At 41.6% G+C, this 20,650-nt stretch overlaps 2 protein-coding genes across 8 annotated transcripts; one reads left to right on the forward strand and one right to left on the reverse strand.

Annotated features, from left to right (window-relative positions):
* The first annotated feature begins 93 nt into the window (after nucleotides 1–93).
* LOC145040462 (serine carboxypeptidase 1-like) lies at nucleotides 94–2,615 on the forward strand. Its single transcript, XM_078988385.1, has 8 exons — nucleotides 94–364; nucleotides 992–1,099; nucleotides 1,190–1,455; nucleotides 1,563–1,811; nucleotides 1,886–1,992; nucleotides 2,104–2,190; nucleotides 2,278–2,383; nucleotides 2,469–2,615. Exons 1-8 carry the CDS (start codon nucleotides 94–96, stop codon nucleotides 2,613–2,615), a joined length of 1,341 nt encoding a protein of 446 aa, XP_078844511.1.
* On the reverse strand, nucleotides 829–6,679 carry LOC145043304 (uroporphyrinogen-III synthase, chloroplastic-like). 7 transcript variants are annotated; one of them, XM_078991911.1, is made up of 13 exons: nucleotides 6,434–6,679; nucleotides 5,318–5,405; nucleotides 5,151–5,220; nucleotides 4,068–4,186; nucleotides 3,894–3,989; nucleotides 3,704–3,759; nucleotides 3,512–3,597; nucleotides 3,298–3,432; nucleotides 3,143–3,207; nucleotides 2,741–3,078; nucleotides 2,449–2,619; nucleotides 2,254–2,370; nucleotides 1,086–2,018 (listed from the first exon to the last, which is right to left on the reverse strand). In XM_078991911.1, exons 1-9 carry the CDS (start codon nucleotides 6,623–6,625, stop codon nucleotides 3,150–3,152), a joined length of 900 nt encoding a protein of 299 aa, XP_078848037.1. In that variant the 5' UTR covers nucleotides 6,626–6,679; the 3' UTR covers nucleotides 1,086–2,018; nucleotides 2,254–2,370; nucleotides 2,449–2,619; nucleotides 2,741–3,078; nucleotides 3,143–3,149. The 7 variants fall into 7 exon arrangements, with proteins under 7 accessions (XP_078848038.1, XP_078848036.1, XP_078848037.1 ...); XM_078991913.1 differs by having other exon boundaries at nucleotides 2,741–3,050; nucleotides 5,151–5,217; nucleotides 6,434–6,678; XM_078991909.1 differs by having other exon boundaries at nucleotides 2,510–2,619; nucleotides 2,741–3,050; nucleotides 6,434–6,678.
* Nucleotides 6,680–20,650: the final 13,971 nt, after the last annotated feature.

Genomic DNA, 20,650 nt, shown 5'->3' on the forward strand with positions numbered 1-20,650 from the left:
ATTTCTTATTATTTGTTGTTTGTTTTTTCACTTTATTTTCTGGGTTTCTGTGTGGCAAGAAAGGATGACCAGATCACCAGCCTCAACAAATTGATGGAGTCGAGAAGATCAGAGAATCCGCCACGTGTCCAGCCATGGACAGAAGAAGACACATCAGACTTATCTCCACTTTCTATTGTCCCTCAACAAGGGTCAAAGGAAGAAGATATGATTGACAAGTTGCCAGGTCAACCACAAGTCGATTTTGATCATTATTCAGGCTATGTAACAATCGATTCAAAGGTGGGAAAGGCGTTGTTTTATTACTTTGCTGAATCACCTCACAACTCTTCAACCAAACCCCTTGTTCTATGGCTCAACGGAGGTAATGCATCAATTCCGTTCCAATCAATTGTAAAGATATTAGAGTGAGTTTGGTCGTAGAAATGGTAAAAACACATTTGATTGATTCAAATTTCAAATTATTTTTCATTTCTGTTTTTCAAATTATAAATATATACAAATGGTAAGTCTTTGCAAGTGTAGTTATGTAACAAATAATCAATTCATGCACAATGTATAAATAGTTACCATAAAATACAACTTCAATCCTTCAACTTTGTATAATCAATTATTTGCAACCCCTTTATTTTATAAAATGATATCTTTCATCCCTTTCACCTCCTACTTGGTAAAATATCAATTTTACCCTTTTGTTTTCTAAACTTTCATGTTTTCCCACACTAAAACCTACCGCTCAATTACTAGTTGTATTTAAATTAGAAAAGTAATTGTTATAGTTCCCAAAGTTTTCTAAAATTTCTAAATTGAAAATGAAAACTCCACTGGTTTCAATCAAAACATGTTTTTTTAATTGAAAATGAAAACTCAACTTTATTATCTGAAAACGTTTCTACAAAAATAAAAACAATTTTCCACAACCAAACACACCTTTAACCTCATGTTGTTTCATACGATAGACAGACTTGGAATTAACAATCCTATTGTACAGGGCCAGGATGCTCCTCATTTGGATACGGAGCCATGGAAGAACTTGGACCCTTCCGAGTCAACAGTGATGGGAAAACACTTTATCGCAACGACTATGCATGGAATAATGGTAACACAAATTAATTCCTTTAAAAGCTCTCATGTTGCTGTTTCCAAAATCACAATGTAAAACGTACCCTAAATCCTGAAAATTCGACAGTGGCTAATGTACTATTCTTGGAGTCGCCTGCTGGAGTGGGGTTCTCATATTCAAACACATCGTACGCGACAGGAGACAAGCAAACAGCTAAAGACTCATACACTTTTCTCATCAACTGGCTTCAAAGATTCCCTGAATACAAAACCCGAGATTTCTATATTACAGGCGAAAGCTACGCAGGTCACTATGTACCTCAACTCGCATCCCTCATTCTCTCAGAAAACAAGAAAACCAACGGAACAGTCATTAATCTTCGTGGGATTGCGGTAAGTAATTATCAGACAAAACAAGACAAGACAAGTCAAGTCACATGTAACAGATGCCACATAAGCACAAATACAACCAATGGGTGTTTTGTATTGTGATTGTGCAGATTGGGAATGCTGTGATAGATGACAATGCAACTGATGAAGGAATGTATGATTACTACTGGACACATGCTCTAAACTCTGATGAGACAAATGCAGGGATCAACGAGTATTGTGGCTATGGTTCTGGGAATTTCTCAGCAACGTGTTTTCATTATCAAAGCCAATCAGGTAGTGAATATGGTGAGATTGATATTTACAACATCTATGCCCCATTCTGTGATGGAAGTATCCAGAAACCTGCCACCGGATCTGTAAGTCTCTCATTCCTTTCAAATACAGGAAATTACAATGTACTTTTGTTTGAAGACATGATGTGTTGAACTAGGTCACGACCTTTGATCCTTGCTCTGATGATTATGTCTTATCATATCTGAATCGAGCAGACGTGCAAGAAGCTCTTCATGTCCGAAATACCTCATGGGGATTTTGCGCGTACCTTTTCTTCCCTTTCTCTAAAACTACGATTCCATTATTCCATAATAAACAAAAATCAATGAAAGTCTCATGTTATTTCTTGTATTCGACTTGTGATTTTATGTGCAGTGGTATTGGAATGATAGACAGCCCAACAACCATTTTGCCTACTATCACTCAACTTATTGAAAATGGAATTAGTGTCTGGATATACAGGTAACTCGATCTAGTCTAACACCCAATCAGTTATTTATTAAACATACACAAAAATAAACTTACATTTGATTTATAATGAATCGGCAGTGGTGACACAGATGGACGGGTCCCAGTAACATCCTCAAGGTACTCTGTAAATAAGTTGAAGCTTCCAGTAGAGGCTGCTTGGAGACCATGGTACTATAACAAAGAGGTACATAATATTTTGAATCATCAAAAATTAAATACTTAAAAATATATGTAATAATACTATAATACCTGAATTTAACATGTGATAGGTTGGAGGATATGTGGTAGGATACAAGGGAGTTGTGCTTACTACAGTAAGAGGAGCAGGGCATTTAGTTCCAAGCTACCAGCCAGAAAGAGCATTGCAAATGATCTCATCATTCCTTCAGGGGAAACTTCCTCCATCTTTGGAATAATTACCTTAAATGCCACTGAGTAGTTTTAGTTTCTCACTTGTCGGAATCAAATAACTAAAATAAGTAACGATTCCAAATATTGATTGAATTGAATTGCAGATAGTTCTTGTAAGATGAAAAATTACCAATAAACAGAAAGGGATTCAGATTTCAAGGGTTCCATCAACGTTCAATTCTTCATTTATTATTGCTTTTTGATATACAAGAAAGACCTCTTTAGAAAAAAAAAATCATAAATTGAAAAACAAAAATGGTCATTTACAATTACAGCATTGAAAGTTGATATACATTAACAATTAACAAACATCATGAATGTCACTCAGTGCTAGTTTACTTCTCTCATGGTATTACTACATATGTACAGAGATGTAATTTGTTCTTGTAAATTGTAATGTACTCCCTCATTTAGTCATCATATGCATCAGCTCTCAAATTCTTGCATAAAAAAAAAAGGTACTTTAAACTGGAAACAAGAAATAAAACATGGTCAACAAAGGGTATACCAGTAAATTGTAATAACAAGCTACCTTGGTTTTAGACATTTGAGAGACGATTATGTACACGTAAAGCATCAAAAATGGTGTCAACCCATCTGTCAAATGGAAAGAGTAAATAAAACTGTGAATTTATAATAACAAGAATATTATTATATTTATAATATATATAAATATTATTATATTACCCATGAAGACCAGGGGTAGATGGGTGGTATACATTTGTTAAGCCTAATTTTCTAGCAGCTGAAGCAGTGGTTTCACCAATGCATGCAACAGAACCCTCCCATGTGTGTGGTTCAGGTAGAAGATCCACCCAAGCACTGTTGCAGAATAAGAGAAAAATATAATCTGAAATACAAAGAAAATAGTAAGAGAATTGAGCATCAGAATATTAAGTACCCAACTGCAGAAGGTGATGCAACTGCAACTACAGAAGCAGAGAGTGCTTGTTGTAGAATTGTTTGATCCACATGTTGTACAGGTTCCTAAAGTCCAAAAACCAAAAATAATGTAACAGAAATTCCCTTGATATTAATAAGAATGTGAAACTGAAATGCAACATCAAAAAATTATCACAACTAAAATACATACTGTTGTGTAAGTATTCAATCTTGTGATGTGGAATCCACGCTTAGAAAGACCTTCCTCTGAAACACAGTTTGATTTTAGTACATATTTAAAACTTATGAACTAATGAGATACTGAAAATGTTATAAACAGATGCAATTATGAAGATGAAATGTTATGGAAGAGGAATAAAGTAAGGAGTTAAAGGGTGTACCAATATCATGACTAGCTTTTGCAGAAGCAGGATACAAAACATTGCATCTTTCATTCCCTTGTTTTGGAAGCTCTGAAGCAAGAACCTTGCCAGTTGCTGTGAAAGAAGATAATAAAACTAAATATTACAGCTGTTTGGAGTTTAGAAGAAAGACATTTATTTTAAAGATAGTACCTTTTGATGGAGTAAAGGCAACTTCAATAAACTGCTTAGATGAAGGTGAAGCGTCATGAAATATGGTTGATGTACCAGTTCCAACTGCAGCTACCTTCACATTTGGGGTCCCAGCAGCTCTATGATTGTAGATGACATGAGAGTAACTGGTTAGTTTTCTAGAAATTTTCAAAAGACAACCCTTTTCAAGCTTTCATGTTTAGAGTTTAGAGTACAAAAACTTGCATTGAATCGAATATATAATAATACTAATGTTTACCAAAACAGGAAACTAAGATATAAAGTAACCTGAGATTACACAAATTCCTATACTATTTATATCTAACACTCCTCAAGTTGATCCTAATGAAATACTAATTCTTGTAGAATTCCTAGTGAAGATGATGAGACTTGTATTCTAAGGATATAACTGAGATGTCATACATTTGCTCTTTATTGCAAGGATACAACCTAAACTTGGATACAATGTACAACCCACAACATAAAAGTAAAACAATAACCTAAGACTACACAAATGACAAAACCCTATACCTAGTATATCTAACATACATATATTGATGATATGTGAGTAACCTTATTAATAGAGATGATGCCCATGCATGTTCTAACTTCACCAAATCAGGTCGTGTACTTTTTCCTTGCATATTCTCAGAGTATTTCCTTATAACCCTAAACTATGGTTACAATTAACAAATAACAAATAAGACACTAGTGGAAATAACACAAGAACAAAACTCCAAATTACTAGTGCATATGTGAATAAAACACTGGGTATTTCCTCTCCATTCTTATTACATGCCCTCCATCAAACACTAAGCTATTTTCAACAAAAGTCACTACTAACCAATCATTTTAAGTAATACAACATCCAGAGATAACTGCAACACATTTTACAAGTTGATATTTTTGGATACAGGCTGGGATAGAGTGGTAAGGGATGAACAAAGTTATGAGTAACATTCATTGGAGGTCATAAACAAATTCAGCACCTTGAAAACATCGACTAAAAATAAAGAAAGAAAGAAAAGGATGGCATGGAGCCATTGCAACTTGAAATTATAGATGGGTAATTTCTGAACTTACTTCCATGCTTGAAGAAAAACCAGAGCTGCTTCTGGTGAAGTTATGATGATCCAATCAAAACTAGTGGCTGCTACCAAAAGATTACAAGAAAAAAAAACAGATAAACAATAAACATTACTCTTAGAAGAAAAGAAGCAACAAGCAGAAATTAAGGAGTTTGAGCTTACCACTCAAGAGAGAAACAAGTTTCTCAAGATCAGGCAATTGTTTATGCTGAATTAGAGGAAGCTCCAAACTGTTGATCCCATGTTTTGCCTATCATTATAAAACAAAAAAGTTGCATTTAATGAGTGATCTAAAACAAATAAACAATAACTCCATGGTTCAATGTTGGCATTTTCCCAACATATTCACTCCTTTAGCACTATACCTTCTGCAAATGTTTCTAAAGTTCCACATATAGTAATAGTTAAAACTGTTGGAATAGAAAAAAAAAATATATTAAGACTGCTTCAGTTCAGAATAATTACAAGTCAGCAGCAATATGATCACAGTCTTCATAGACAATGTAAACTTTAACTTTTATAACTTCTTTTACAGAAAAAATTCGCATATATCAAAATAAGCACCACAATGAACCAACTTGTAATTTTCTGAATTAATGTTGTAACCATTAAACCAATATAATACTCTCATGTACAATTAATTAATGCAGCAGTCCACGTGCTCCTTCCCTCTAACCAATAAATGTACGCCAAGTGCTTCATTACATGTTTAGAATTCAGTGTGCCACAAAGGAAATGACCCCTGGAGATTTGAGAAGACCTAAACTAAAATTACATGGAATCGCTCTACTTTTTCCATTACAAAAGAAAGTAAGAAACGCAAGTACTCCATTCATTGATCTAGCCAAAATCAAAGTTTGGGCACTAACACTTTACAAAATTAACAAAGATTAAGAATATAAAAATCGTTGGTGATGAGAACAATTTAATGAAGTGGATTCTAATTGAGAAAATACAGGAATAGTATTTTATACTTCCATACCTAGTCCCATCTTTAGAAATAATCATATTTAATCAAATACCTCGCTGTAATGCATCTTTCAATAATATATGCATCAACAACTAAAGAACTGCGACAAATTATCTAAATGTAAATTAATAACAACAACTTTCAATAATATATGCATCAGAACTACGACAAATCATCAAAATGTAAATTGATAACAAGAACGTAGACATTTTACATGATGTAGAATGAACTGAACTTTAACAAAACCTAAAATGCAGAAAGCAAAAGTAGAAAATAAATGAGAAGAAAAAAAGGAAACGGATAAGTACAAGAGCAGCGATGAGCTTGTCGTTTTTGCCACGTTCTCTCGTAACAACGACTCGGTGATTCGAGAAGGAATTCGCCGGAGAAGAAGAGGCTCGGACCTTGAACGATTGAAAGAAAATTGACCGCCGATGATTGTGATGTAGTTGCGGAGGAGGAGAGAGAATGGTGGATAAAGAAAGCAGAGATAATTTCATTGCGGTGTTGGGGAATGGGGGGCTAACATTTTTTCTGGCCAATTACAAAAATAGGGAAACGTGTTGCGTGGAGAGATTTTTTAAACCAGCCAGCTGTTGCAAGTTTAACAAATGCTTACTTTTCACGAATTTTTACCCATTTTGCCCCCGTATCTTTTGCGTCGTTGTCTAATATTACCCTCCTACTTTTAGTTTCTTCCGTTAAACCCCTACCGATTTTCTATATGATGATAATCCACGTATTTTTTAAGTTTACTCATAATAACATTATTCGTATAATTTTTTATTTATTGAGAAATTAAATTGATTCTTACTTTTTATAGCTACAAATATTTCTACCCAATAAAATTATGACTAGTATCATTATTCCATATTTTTTTAACTAACTCATTAAGGTTATATTAGGAATACATTAAATACAATTAAATTGAATGGTGATTTGTCATAATTTTAATAGGTAAGAATAATTATAGGAGGTAATTTAATTTCTTTTTTTTATTTATTATGGCAAGCATTCGATTCATTTGTTCAACTTTCTATAGTTATTATAATGATGTGTAACGATGATTCTTAACATTTTATGGTTATTATATTTACTCCAAAGATACATAAGGTTAACTTGAATCCATAGGGTTAAATAAATAACATAATGTGAAATATATATGTATAAAATATGAGATTTAATATTATCTCAAATTATATAACATTACAAGAGATTGCCTTACTTGCTACATGACTTGCATTTTATGTTGTATAAGTAGAAACTCCTTTTAGAGTCCAGCATCTAGAATTTCTTTAAGATCTTATGTATATTCTTTGGCTTAATCTAGTAAGGCTCTTAGATCTATCTCTATAGATCTTGTTTCGTAGTATGTATGTTGCATCAACATGTATTTTATGGAAAGTAATTCCTTAGCTAAGTTCCTTCATCATTTCCATGGTAAGGACATCGTTTCTTAAATAAGGAAGACTTCAATGCTCTCATTAGTCCTAACATATACTCAAGGTTTAGCTTGACTTCTAGTAAAATCATACTCTTTGATTTCTCATTGAATAAAAGATTTCAGCTTCGAGATACTTTTTTTGAGTTCATAGATGGACTCATGATTTATTATGAAGACCAGCCTCTTAATTCATTGTAGAAATAACAAAAATAGATAAGAAACTAATAGTGAAAACTATATAAAATATGAAAGTTACATGCACTTAGCTTATGAAGAACATTTATTCTTTATTTCATAGAAAATAACACGGAAGTGTAAAATAAATGAAAATTAAGTGATTCACCTTATCATCCACAACCTCTTATTTGTAGTGCTAATCGTTTCCCTTGTCTTCTTGCTTCATTTAGGTTGTTTGTAACAGTCTGAAATCCAGGTTAGCTTTATGACCCTTCTATATTGGAGAGTTGGCAAATTAGTCCCTTAAAGTTGAAAGGTGGATTGGTGAGTACGCTGGGCGTACTGGGGTGTACGACGCGTGTACTCGCGCGCTTAATTTGTACGCGGGTTCATCCGGGTATGCTAGGCGTACCCAAGGTTACGCCGGGCGTAACCGGCCCAGATGCAAAACCCTAATTCTTGGATTTTGCACTATAAAAAGGATCATGTAGTCCTTTGCCCTAGCCACCATATTCCCTTGAGTGAGTCCTTGGAGAGCTGAGATTCGTGCTTTAGCTTGTGTGTGTGTTTTTGAGCTTGAAGTTATCTTTTCAAGGTGAAGAAGGAGAAGAAGGAGCCATTGTTGGAGCTAGAAGTTGAAGAACAAGTGTAGATCCGAGTTCTACGGTGGTTGTAGATCCTTTCTGAGGTAAAAAGCTCAAATCTTTCCTTGTTCTTCATAAGTTTTGCTTTTTGGATCATTTTTAGGGTTTTTGGTTCAAAGTTGGAGACTTTGTGTGCAAAGAGTCTCCATAAGCTTAGATCTGACCTTTTCTAGTGTATAATGTGTTGAGGAGTCATAAAAATCTAGTCTTGGACGTGGATCGTGTGTCATGCATGAGTTATAGTCTCATTATGGAAAGATGAAAGGTGTTTTGAGCACAAAGTGACCTTTACAGCCATGCAAAGGCTTAAAGGTTTCAACTTTATGGATTAAGTCATATTAGAGGAGTCAGATCTAAAGTTTGGATGCAAGTCTTAACCGATTAAGACCTGAATGTGTTGGATAAAGAAACCGGGCATTAAGTTGGGTGTAATCCCAGTACGCGCCGCATAGGGGGTTGCGTTCCCCGTTTCTGGAGTGCAAGGGTACGCCCCACATACAGGAGCTGGTACGCCCCACGTACTGCTTGCTGTTGACTTTTAGGGTTTTAGTCAACATGTGGACCTTTGAGTCAGGGAGGTGTAAAATGGTCTTTTAACCTTCTGTGGAATTGTAGAAAGGAATATAGTATAGCCTTGAGAGCCGTTAATGATTTGGAATAATTACTTGATGTGATTAGGCGAGGCTAGGTCGATGTTGCGAGATTCAGAGATATCGAGCACGTGAGACACTAGACATCATACGAGGTGAATCTTCTCACTATACTATACCTGGAAGGGTACCTATGTGTGACCGGAAGGTCTGGTATGCTATAAGATATATGCATTATATGTTATTAGTTGCCTGTTTTGTATGCGTTATGTATGTTATGGTTGATATGGGCCGGAAGGCATTATGATATGGGCCGGAAGGCATTATGATGTAGACCAGAAGGTCAGGGATTTATGGACTGAAAGGTCAACACGGGTAGGACTGGAAGGTTTATCGGGTTGGGACGGAAGTCCCCTGAGACACATGGACCGGAAGGTCATGGCCTGGAAGGGCGTATGTGTGTATGTGGTATATTGTGGAACTCACTAAGTATTTATGCTTACAGTTGTTGTATTATGTGTTTCAGGTACTAGCGAGGACCATGAGAAGGTGCCAGCATGACTCATACATACACCCGCATGCGGATTTGGACATAGTTGATCTTGGGATTTGACATGTTTTGTATTATGACTACGTTATATTGGATTTTTATGGTTTGTTTTGAATGAAAATATGTTTTAAGGAAATGAAATATTGTTTTGAAAAATTATGTTGTTACAAGTTGGTATCAAAGCCTTGGTTTGAGGGACTCGGATGCACCTTTGGGCGTATCTAAACTCAAACTGAGGATTTGAGAAATTTTCAACAATTAAAAAAAACTAAATTTTCTAAAAGAACAAGGAGTTTTGAAACAAACAGAGCAGAGCAGTGTGTACGGTCAGTCAGTGCCCAAACGGTGAATCCCTAAAATACCCTTACATTATGTGTTATGAGATATGCTATGTTATGTTATGCATGCTAGAGTAGGCTAGGTATTCATATTAGGACTAGAGTGGCCTGATTTGTGATGCCTTGGCCTAGTAGAATTATGATGCTATGAGATGCCTTGAGAGCGAGTAGGTAGCCAATGCATAGCGAGAATAGAGTACTTGGGGTGAATGTTGATACAGTGTGGTCAGTAGTATAGGGCCCGTACTACTGAAGACACCAGATCAGTGAGCAGCCCAAGTAAGAATCCTTTGGATATTGGAGGATGAGTAGGGTTGCGTTATCGAGTGCAAGTATGCTCGATCGAGTCCCTGATATTTTTATGTTGTATTTCAGAGGCATCATGGTTGGGACACGACACACACCTGAGAGCAGTGGGGTCAGTGACGAGGAGATCCGTCGATTGATTCATGAGGAGGTGGTTGCTTCCATCCGGGCTGAGATTCCGGAGATGTTTGGAGACATCAAGACCACACTGATTGAGACCTTTGACGAGCGGTATGCAGTGGTGACTGAGGCTGCAACTACTGCAGCTATTGCTTCCAGACCTCAGGGAGGAGACTCGTTGTTGTTTCAGGAGTTCAGCAACACGAAGCCACCAGAGTTCGAAGGGATGCAGGACCCGATTGCTGCGATGAGATGGATCTCTAACATTGAGGGATGTTTCTATACGTGTTCTTGTCCAGAACACTTGAGGGTGCGGTTCGCTTTGAACCAGCTCCGCCTGGGAGCGAAGGATTGGTGGAAGTTCGTGACAACGAGCTTCACTCTGGCAGAGATTTTCGAGGTGACCTGGGAGAGGTTCACCGCCATGTTCAGGGACGAGTATGTTCCTCCGTTGGAGAGGGAACAGTTAGTTCAGGAGTTCTTGACCCTCAAGCAGGGTAATGATTCGGTTATTGTGGTTACCCAGAGGTTTCATGAGAGGGCGATGTTCTGCCCTGAGCAGGTGTCTACTGAGCCGGCACAGATGAGCCGGTATTTGGGCATTTTGAGGAGGGACATTCGAGAGTTCTTGTCGAACTCGATGTACCGTACATTTGCTGAGCTTCAGGAAAATGCCCGGAAGCGGGAGATCGAGTTGGAGACTCAGGCCAGGGAGGAGGCCGAGTCTCAGAGGATGGATCGGCGGTCAGCTCAGTCTCAGCCGGCAGCCAAGCGGGCCAAGCCCGCTGATTCGAGGACCGGAGGCCAGAAGGGCCAAACTTGCGGGAAGTGCGGCAAGGTTCATGAGGGAGCTTTTCGATCGGGTGCTTGCTACAAATGTGGCAATGAGGGGTATATCGCCAAGGATTGCCCCAAGGGATTTATGGTTTGCTTTCATTGCAACCAAACTAGCCATTGAAAGGTCGAGTGTCCACAATTGCATCAGGGGTCAACACAGGGATCTGCACCTGCTGCTAGGGTTACTGAGGTTCTATCAGTGAAGGTCGAGGCTCTGAAGGCTCGTGGGAGAGATTTCCAGTTGACAACAGAGGAGGTCCGCGCAGCACCCGACGTTGGCGCCGCTATGTATTCTTCTCTCTATTTATTTAAGTCTGAGATATTATGCTTATATTATGTTATGCGTAGGTACTTTTCTTGTGAATTTTGTACCTGCCTTAGTGTTATTTGACTCGGGAGCGAGTCGGTCTTTTGTGTCATTAACCTTCAGTCGTCATATCAGTATTTGTCGAGAGGCCATGAGTCAACCTTTGCGAGTTTCTATAGCTAACGAACGAGCAGTGTATGCCACGGATGTGATTCGAGGATGTATCCTTGAGATCTTCGGTGTGGAGTTCCCGATAGATCTGGTCCCGATTGCGAAGGGGGGCGTGTGTGTTATAGTGGGCATGGATTGGTTGAGCCGATTTGGAGCTGTTATAGACTGCGAGCGTCAGTTAGTAACGATACGAGACCCTAGTGGGGGAGTACTTACGGTGTACGGTGAGGGTACCCGTCCTGAGTCAGCATTTTGTTCGGATGCTAGGGCGAGACAGAGTTTACAGCAGGGCTATAGAGGATTTGTGGCTTATGTGATGGACACACGAGTGGCCACTGGGAGGCAAAATTCGACTGATGAGGTCCCGATTGTGCGGGAGTTCCCTGACGTTTTCCCCGAGGAGTTATCGGGTGTGCCTCCCGAGAGGCAGGTGGAGTTTCGTATCGACTTGGTGCCAGGGGTGGCACCCTATCGCCTTGCACCGTCCGAGATGCAGGAGTTATCCTCGCAGCTTCAGGAGCGGTTAGGAAAAGGGGTTTATTAGACCGAGTAGCTCACCTTGGGGAGTGCCGATCCTGTTTGTCAAGAAGAAGGATGGTTCACACCGGATGTGTATTGATTACTGGGAGTTGAACAAGCTGACGGTCAAGAACCGTTATCCGTTACCGAGGATCGACGATTTTTTCGATCAGTTGCAAGGAGCGTCTTGGTTCTCCAAGATAGATTTGAGGTCGAGTTATCATCAGATGAGGGTTCGGGATGAAGATATCCATAAGACAGGGTTCATAACTCGTTATGGGCATTACGAGTTCGTGGTGATGCCTTTTGGGCTCACCAATGCACCAGCCGTGTTCATGGATCTCATGAACAGGGTGTGCAGACCGATGCTGGATCGATCGGTGATTGTTTTCTTCGATGATATATTGGTATATTCGAAATTCAGAGAGCATAATGAGGAGCATTTGAGGGAAATCCTCGGAGTCCTGAGATCGGAGAGGCTTTACGCCAAATTCTCCAAGTGTGATTTTGGGTTCCGGGAGGTCCAGTTCCTAGGACATCTCGTTAACCAGCAGGGTATATTGGTCGATCCGGCCAAGATTGAGGCTGTGATGAGTTGGAAGGTGCTGAGGTCACCTACTGAGATCAGGAGTTTCTTAGGGTTGGCATGATATTATCGGAGATTTATCAGGGATTTCTCCAACATCGCCGTGCCACTCACCAAGTTGAACCAAAAGGGTGTTGCATTTTCTTGGGGTCCGGAGCAGCAGACCTCGTTCGAGACACTTCGCCAGAGATTATGTGAAGCCCGGTGTTGGCCCTTCCGGAAGGGATGGAGGATTTCGTGGTATATTGTGATGCATCGATATCAGTGTAACGACCCAAATTTTAAAACCAAAAATTTCTTTTAAATAAACATTACTTTAAGCAAAGTTATCATTCCAAAACATAATCTAAGTATAAGTTTTCAAAACACATGTTCATTATCAGAGTAAACATTCCCAGGTTGTCTAATCTATGGTGTGTGCCATGCAATCACCCCGAGCTCTTCCCTCCGCTACCGGAAGTACCTGAAACCAAAACTGAAAACCTTAAGCACGAAGCTTAGTGAGTTCCCCACCCTACCACATACCATGCATAACCACATACTGCACATACTGGGCCACGCCCGCTATCTTGGGCCTCGCCCCCTACATCGGGCCTTGCCCGCTACAACGGCCCCGCCGCTCCAGGCCCCGCCTGGCTTCGAGCCCTGCTCGGATACAGATCTGTTTTACTTAGGCCTCGTCCGTCAACAAATAATAACACATAAACATATCACAACACATAACTAAACACATACAACTGGTTATGTCCTAAGGCCCCGTCCACGCTCCTAATGTTAGTGAGGTACGGGCCCAGCCCACTCTCACTCCTATTCTAGTTTGGGCCTCATCCCTGTTCTTCTACTAATGAAATATGGAACCCCATCCACACTCTGCTATGATACGAGACCTCGCCCACACTCACCTCCCTACCAGGCATGTACATGTATCACACAAACAACAAGTATAAATTATCATATAAAAAAATCCTTGGGCACCCGCCCGCTATTACTGGACCTCATCCGAAATATCATACTAGCATACTGTGCCTAGGGCTAACCCCCGGGCCTTCTACTCGTAACTACATGGGCCGGCATTGTGGCCTTAGACCCATTCACACAAGGGGAAACTCACCTTTACTGGCTGAACTTGCTGATGATCTCACTAGCTGCTGCCCGGCAACTCACTGAACTCCTGCTCCCCTTGCTCCCCGAACTACAAATATCAAAGCAATACTAAGTCTAACTGACCCCCGAAAGACAACCAAGTCAATTTTGGTCAAAGTCAACCTTCTAGGTCAACCCTACTCGCCGAGTCACCCTACTGACTCGCCGAGTTCAAAATGTTCAGATTCCTTCCATTCGCGTCTCGACTCGCCGAGTCAGTACATGACTCGTCGAGTCTACCGATTTCTGAGCCCTGACCTGTCCAACTCACTGAGTCTCCACCCGACTCACTGATTCGAGTCTCAATTTGAAGGGTTTAGGGTTTCGCAACCTGACTCGCCGAGTCCAAGAACAAACTCGCCGAGTACAAGGCAATCTTCATCTGACTCGACGAGTTGTTCATCCCACTCGTCGAGTTGCTCCATACCTTCATGCTACTCGCCGAGTCCACTCAAAGGACTCGCCGAGTCCATTCAAATCCCTTTACATGTAGAGGGCTTTTGAGTCATGCATGGATTCCAAACTTTAGATCTACCCTTCCCAAGCCTATTCCTCACGTAAAGTTGCAAACTTTACGTGTAGAGAAGGAGATCTAGGCAAAATACACCATAAACTAGGGTTTATGACAACCATGCTCCACCAATATACCAAGAGCTGATACTTTACGGGATTTTAGACCAAAATAAGCATGGATCTGAGGTAGCAACCTCATATCTGAACCCCTAGCTCGAATGGTTACTCTTATGCCAAGAATGCCCAAAACACACACATAGATCTAGGTGTAAAGGAGGGAAAATAGCAACTTGTTACCTCCAAGATGAACACAACTGAAATAGATCTTGGATCTACACCTCCTCCTGTGAAGCAACCTTCTTGATCCTCAAGTTCCTTTCCCAAAGTTTCCTTCCTCCAAGCTATTCCTCTCAATTGATGGAAGCCCTCACGAAATCAAGGGTTTACAGGTTCTCTAGGGTGATATGGGGGCTGAGGGAGGGACATAACACCCTTTAAATAGGATACAACTCCCGGGATTAGGGTTTTTCCTCGTTCAGACCAGACTCGCTGAGTCACCTTGGCCGACTCGCCGAGTCGGTCGCTTACTCCTCGACCCGGATCCCGCTCGGACTCACCGAGTCCCTCCTTGGACTCGCCAAGTCTCCCTTTAAAATTGGGGTTTTCTTTCTTTTCTTGGCTTTCCAAACTTTGGGTGTTACAACTCTCCCCCACTTAAACTAAACTTCATCCTCGAAGTTTGCTATGATCCACCGCCTGCGATCTGCCTCCAATACCCCACCATTCTTTCTAACACGAGCTGCCTACCTTCGCTTGCCTTCCGCTCAGTCATTCAGACTAATGTCAGTCCTTACAGATAATAATATCGGGTGTATCCTGACCCTGAACATCATGGAAACACAACTTACTCAACCGAAAATCCTTCTGGTAATCTCCAAATATTGCACTGACCCCATTGGGGTTCACCCATTCTTTCCTTGCGCGGTTTCCTTGCCTCCCCAAGGCAATGCTCCATAACCATCCATCCCTCTGCCACTGTGAAGACCCTTTCCTCACCCAATCTATTACTCCCGCTACTCCCAGTACGGGTCATCGTCGCCAGTATCCACTGGGCATTCTTTCAACTACCATTTGGTGTCGCGCACCCCACGATCAACTGACTGAATCCTACCATACGATGCATACTCGCACTGCTACTGACTGAAAATTCTGCTATTCCATATTTGGCTTCCGGATGAACTCAGACCACCCTGGTCCCTACCAACCTATCAATATCTGCATTACCGACTCTCACCGATCGCTGACTCAACACAACCACTAGTCGCTCCCAGCGACATTCGAAGAAACTCCCGCCACCTATGCTGCTCAATCTATTCTACCATGCTGGCACTACAATTTCCTGGGATCCCCGATCCCCTTATCTAGACACTAAGATCCTTACCAGGTCCCACCTGTGCTGCTAAAACTCACGGGCCTCGCCCACGGGTCTCACCCACCCCTACAACTGAGCAACCCTGCTCTAGGTCTCACCTATACTGCTATTCTCATACGAGCCTCGCCCACGAGTCTCACCCAACTATATTCTAGAGCAGCCTCTCCCCAGGTCTCACCTCTCAAGGGCTATACAAGCAACTCCTTACCATTCTCACCCATTCCCGATCCCTATCTGAATGCTAGGAGATAAGGGCCTCGCCCCGACTCCGCCAACGAAGCTACTATGGAATGCTACGGCTGCCCCGTAGTCTGACAACACTTCCCACCATTGACTGCTAGTGAATGCTACGGCCGCCCTGTAGTCTTACATCACTTTCCACCACTAACTGCTGCTGAAGAAAGCCGAGGCTCTCCTGCCACTTTTCCATGCTCTACATGCTGCTTCTGCCACTGACTGCTAACACGAAAGCATCCCATGCTATTTGACCTCAAGATCTCCATTCCGACTCACACGAGTCCTACATGCGACCCTTCACCGGAATCCGAACCACATACTCAATCCATCAAATGTTGAACTACTTCTTTTCCTTCTCAGAAATCACGTACTCGTTCTGGATTTGCGTGCTCTTACCCTTGTACACTCAGATGATTCTCCCCCACTTCGATCCTGCTTACACCTCGATGCTCAATAAAGAGAAATCCCAATCCTTGCTACCATTCCATAATCAATCCACTGAGGAATCCCAAGCTTACCATAGCTAGGGATCTAACCTGTCCATTCTAAAACTTATACGGCTCCGAACTAGCGAGACATACCGAGTCCCTCCAAGGCATGCTACAGTTACTGCACCCTATGTAACCTTCTTCGATAGGACCCATCCCTTAACTACTAACCCAATATCCAAGGTATGCAGATGGCATATAACTTGATCACAAACAACCCGCTCAGAAATAAAATACTCATACAAATAATGATGCAGAACCATAACTATAACATCATGCACAAACAGAAGAACTGAAAACGGACATTGCATACCTGCAACGTCCGGTGCTGCTCGTGTCTCTAAGCTAGCCATCTGAAAAGCCCTGCCTCCTACCGCAAGCACCTCCGCACAGCCCTGACGGCCATCTGTGATCCTTAAGGTCGCAGGGGCAGGTGCCATCACCCGTCCTGCTGAAAACAAACTGGGGCACTGGGCCTTCTTGTGGCCCCGCTGATTGCAGTGAAAACATATCAAGTCTGATCCCTGAGTGATGGTAACAGTACAATCCCTGCTAAAATGACCAGTCCAACCGCACCTGAAGCAGCCAGAGTCACCACCACTACCACTCCTGCACGCGCCCCCATGCTCCCTGCCACACTTTCCGCATCGACTACGGTCCTGATAATCCCTCGATCTCGAATCCGATCCCTTGGGCCTTTTACCCGAACTCGCGGCTACCTGAACCTCATCCGGATCTGCTCCAAATCAATTTCCCTCTCCCTGGCCCGATAAATCATATCTTCCAGCGTCTTACAACCGGACCTGCTCACAAACTCCCTGATGTCATCCCTCAGTATCTTGTGATATTGGGCCTTCTTCATCTCCTCATCCGCGACATACTGCAGAACAAGAAGGGCCCTCTCCCTAAACTTGGCGGTGATCTCCGCCACAGTCTCAGTGGTCTGCGTCAAATTCTGAAACTTCCGGACCAACTGCTGCACCTCAATAATTGGCGAAAACTCCGCCCTGAACCTAGCTGAGAAATCGCTCCAAGTCATCGCGTCCAACGCGGCATCATCACCCAAAGCATGACCAATCTCTTCCCACCAATCCCTCGCTCTGTCCTTCAGAAGAAAGGAAGTGAGTCTGACCTTGTCCTCCTCAGGACACCAGATCGTACGAAACGTGTTGGTAACATCAGCCAACCATCTACTTCTAGTGATGGGGTCCCTAGCCCCATGATAATCTGGTGCCCCGAAAGTCCTAAACTCTCTAAATCTCAAGGTACGCGCTCCCAACAAAGCCATCATCTCAGTACGGAAGGCTCCCAGCCTCTCATCCAAAATCTCCAATATAGCCTCCTTGACCGTGCCAAAGATCACAGGAGTCTGAGCTAGAATACTGCGCGTAACCTCGGCTGATATCAACTCTCTCATCCGCTCCTCGAGCTGCTCGGCCCCTGAACCCGAACCTGATCCCTCTCCGGCGCCTGATCTGCCCTCTGGTCTCTCTCGTAATGTCACCATACTGAAACATATAACATAACCATTATCAGAATACTCCTCACTGCTGCGAGACCAAACATACTCACTACCAGGTTCCCGATCTTGTCTCGGCCTTTCCCGAATCGAGTACGGATCCTCTGCTTTCAGTAGTACGGGCCCATACTACCTTCCACATTTATCCGTACTTTCCTCAAGAACTGCATTGAATCCACCAGGCCCCTTTTCTACTACTACTACTCCCAGGACTACCTCATCCTAGGCTTACCCTAGGGAAACCTCTGACTCAACTCAAACTAGCCCTCAGCTGCTGAAGGTCTCCTTGTGATGCCAATTAGCCATCACCTGGATACCATCACATGTGACGAGGCTCAGATAATCCTTCAAGTAGAGAACTCGTTCCTACAACGGTTGGACTCAAACAAGAGCTGCGCAGTAGGACCAAATCCAACACTGTGAGATTATTCAACCCTGATCACATGTGATGTACCGTATCCACCTAATGGCTAACTCCCATCACTCAGAATCCCACCATGCACAAAGCAAGCAACATTCAGACAAAGGGAAAATCTAACCATAACATACTCAAGCAATCATATCCACATAGCAAGAATCTGAACTAGCATGCAACACAACTCATAAACTCAGGCATAACCTAAACAGGCTATCCTACTACTATCTATTCAGCACTATTGTGACATCCCCAAAATCTCGGCCAGAAAAGACCGATTTCATTTATGCTTTTTAAAATAATTTTCAGAGTAAATCCTTTTAATTTTAAAAGAGATGCGGAATTTGTTCCCAAAAACAAAACATGATAAAATAGATATTTATCAAAACATTTCATAAAGAAATATGATTTCATTTCATAATCAAAAGACGGGATGTCATGTTCCGATACAGATCATAAAGCATAAACGATAGCATTACAAGTCATTCAACAAATATATACATATACAGACTTGTAAACAAAACAACTTGATGTTCGCCCATCTTAAGCTCTTGCGCCACTTCCTGTAAAATAAATCAACTGAGTGGGTCAGGCTTGGGAGCCTGGTGAGCATATAGGGTTTTCAACCCACAATAATTATATTTAATTTCAACAATCAACAATAAACCCGATTACCCATTCCCGTTATCCTCACCTTACGTTCCTAAAAATAACGTCTATTATAAGGAACCTATTTCAGGATTTTTCATCGAGACGGACATTACTGCAGAGGGGCTTCCTCAACAATAAGTATCCTAAAGGCAACCATGTGGGGGATAGAGTACACCGGTGAACACGTCGTTCACAACACCTACAGGTAATGAGTCTGCTAGTGTTCCACAAGACAGTCTAGAATAGTCCGTGGTCGTCATCCATACTCTGCTGAATGACTAGAATAACACCAATAACACCGAGGCCTCTCATCTGTTTATTACACACCAATTATCTACCCATGTTCTACCCAACATATTAGTAGATAAAAATATACGTTTTTATACATAGTTTAAAAACCAGTATAACATGCTTTAAGCAATACATATTCCACATAGCAGATGAGGCATACACACATAACACGTATTTCATAGAGAATACATCATATCTATAAGATAGAAGAGAGTGAATATACACTCACACGTATAACAACCAAATATATACACCTAACACATATTTTATATGAAATACTTCATAATATTGCGTTGGAATGAAAATAACTACACACTCACTTGATCAGAAGATGATCGAGCAGCACTACGGCTTGCAGAAGAGGTGTTTCTCCGTAGATCTGGAAGATCTTCACAAAACCGGGCTCCTCGCGGGCAGCGTTTCGGCTCGGGAATAACGCTCTTCGGGATCCTCGGGGCTTCGGATCTTGCTTCGGGGCTCGGGAATATTACCGGGGCTTTGGGGTATGATTGGCATGCAAATCGAGGCAAAAGATGAGAGAAAATGAAGAATTTGACAAAGAAAACTCAGCTGCTTCGGACCTCCTTTTATAGGTGCTGAACCCTCGCACGTACGCGGGGCGTACGCCTTGGTGGTCGTCAGCGCTTACGTCACCGGGCCCTCTACGTCATCGCTTACGACTTCGGACTACTCGAGTGCCCCTCGCTGTACGCGGGGCGTACTCGGGTTACGCAGGGCGTACTTTGACGTCACTGCGTGCGTCGACTGGTGGCACTCGAGTATTGGTCAGACAAGTTGCGTCCGACTGAGTACGCGGGGCGTACTCAAATTACGCGGGGCGTAATTGACTTGTCAAACTTCTAAATTGCGTAACTTTCGCATACGAGCTCCGTTTCCGACGTTCTTTATATCCACGCGAAGGTCATACCATACTCTACAACTTTCATTTAGACTCCGTCGGCTAATTTTGACTTTTATTTTTATTATTTATTTTTAGAAGGCCGGGACAGAAAAACTTCGTTATAAATTCATAACTTCTTCGTTTGACGTCCGTTCTCACCTAACTTTTCATTGCTTCGCTACTAACAACAAGATCTTCGATTCTCATTTAGATTGTTTCGGCTAAAAACCGCTCGATCTCAAATCGAGTATTCGGGCTGTATACTGCTAAGTCGAACTTCATAAAATCATAACTTCCTCATACGAAGTCAGATTTGGGCGTTCCTTTTATGCACGCTCTCGGTTTA

Source organism: Lactuca saligna, chromosome 4, assembly GCF_052625555.1.
Source record: "Lactuca saligna cultivar CGN05327 chromosome 4, ASM5262555v1, whole genome shotgun sequence".
Taxonomy (NCBI): Eukaryota; Viridiplantae; Streptophyta; class Magnoliopsida; order Asterales; family Asteraceae; genus Lactuca; species Lactuca saligna.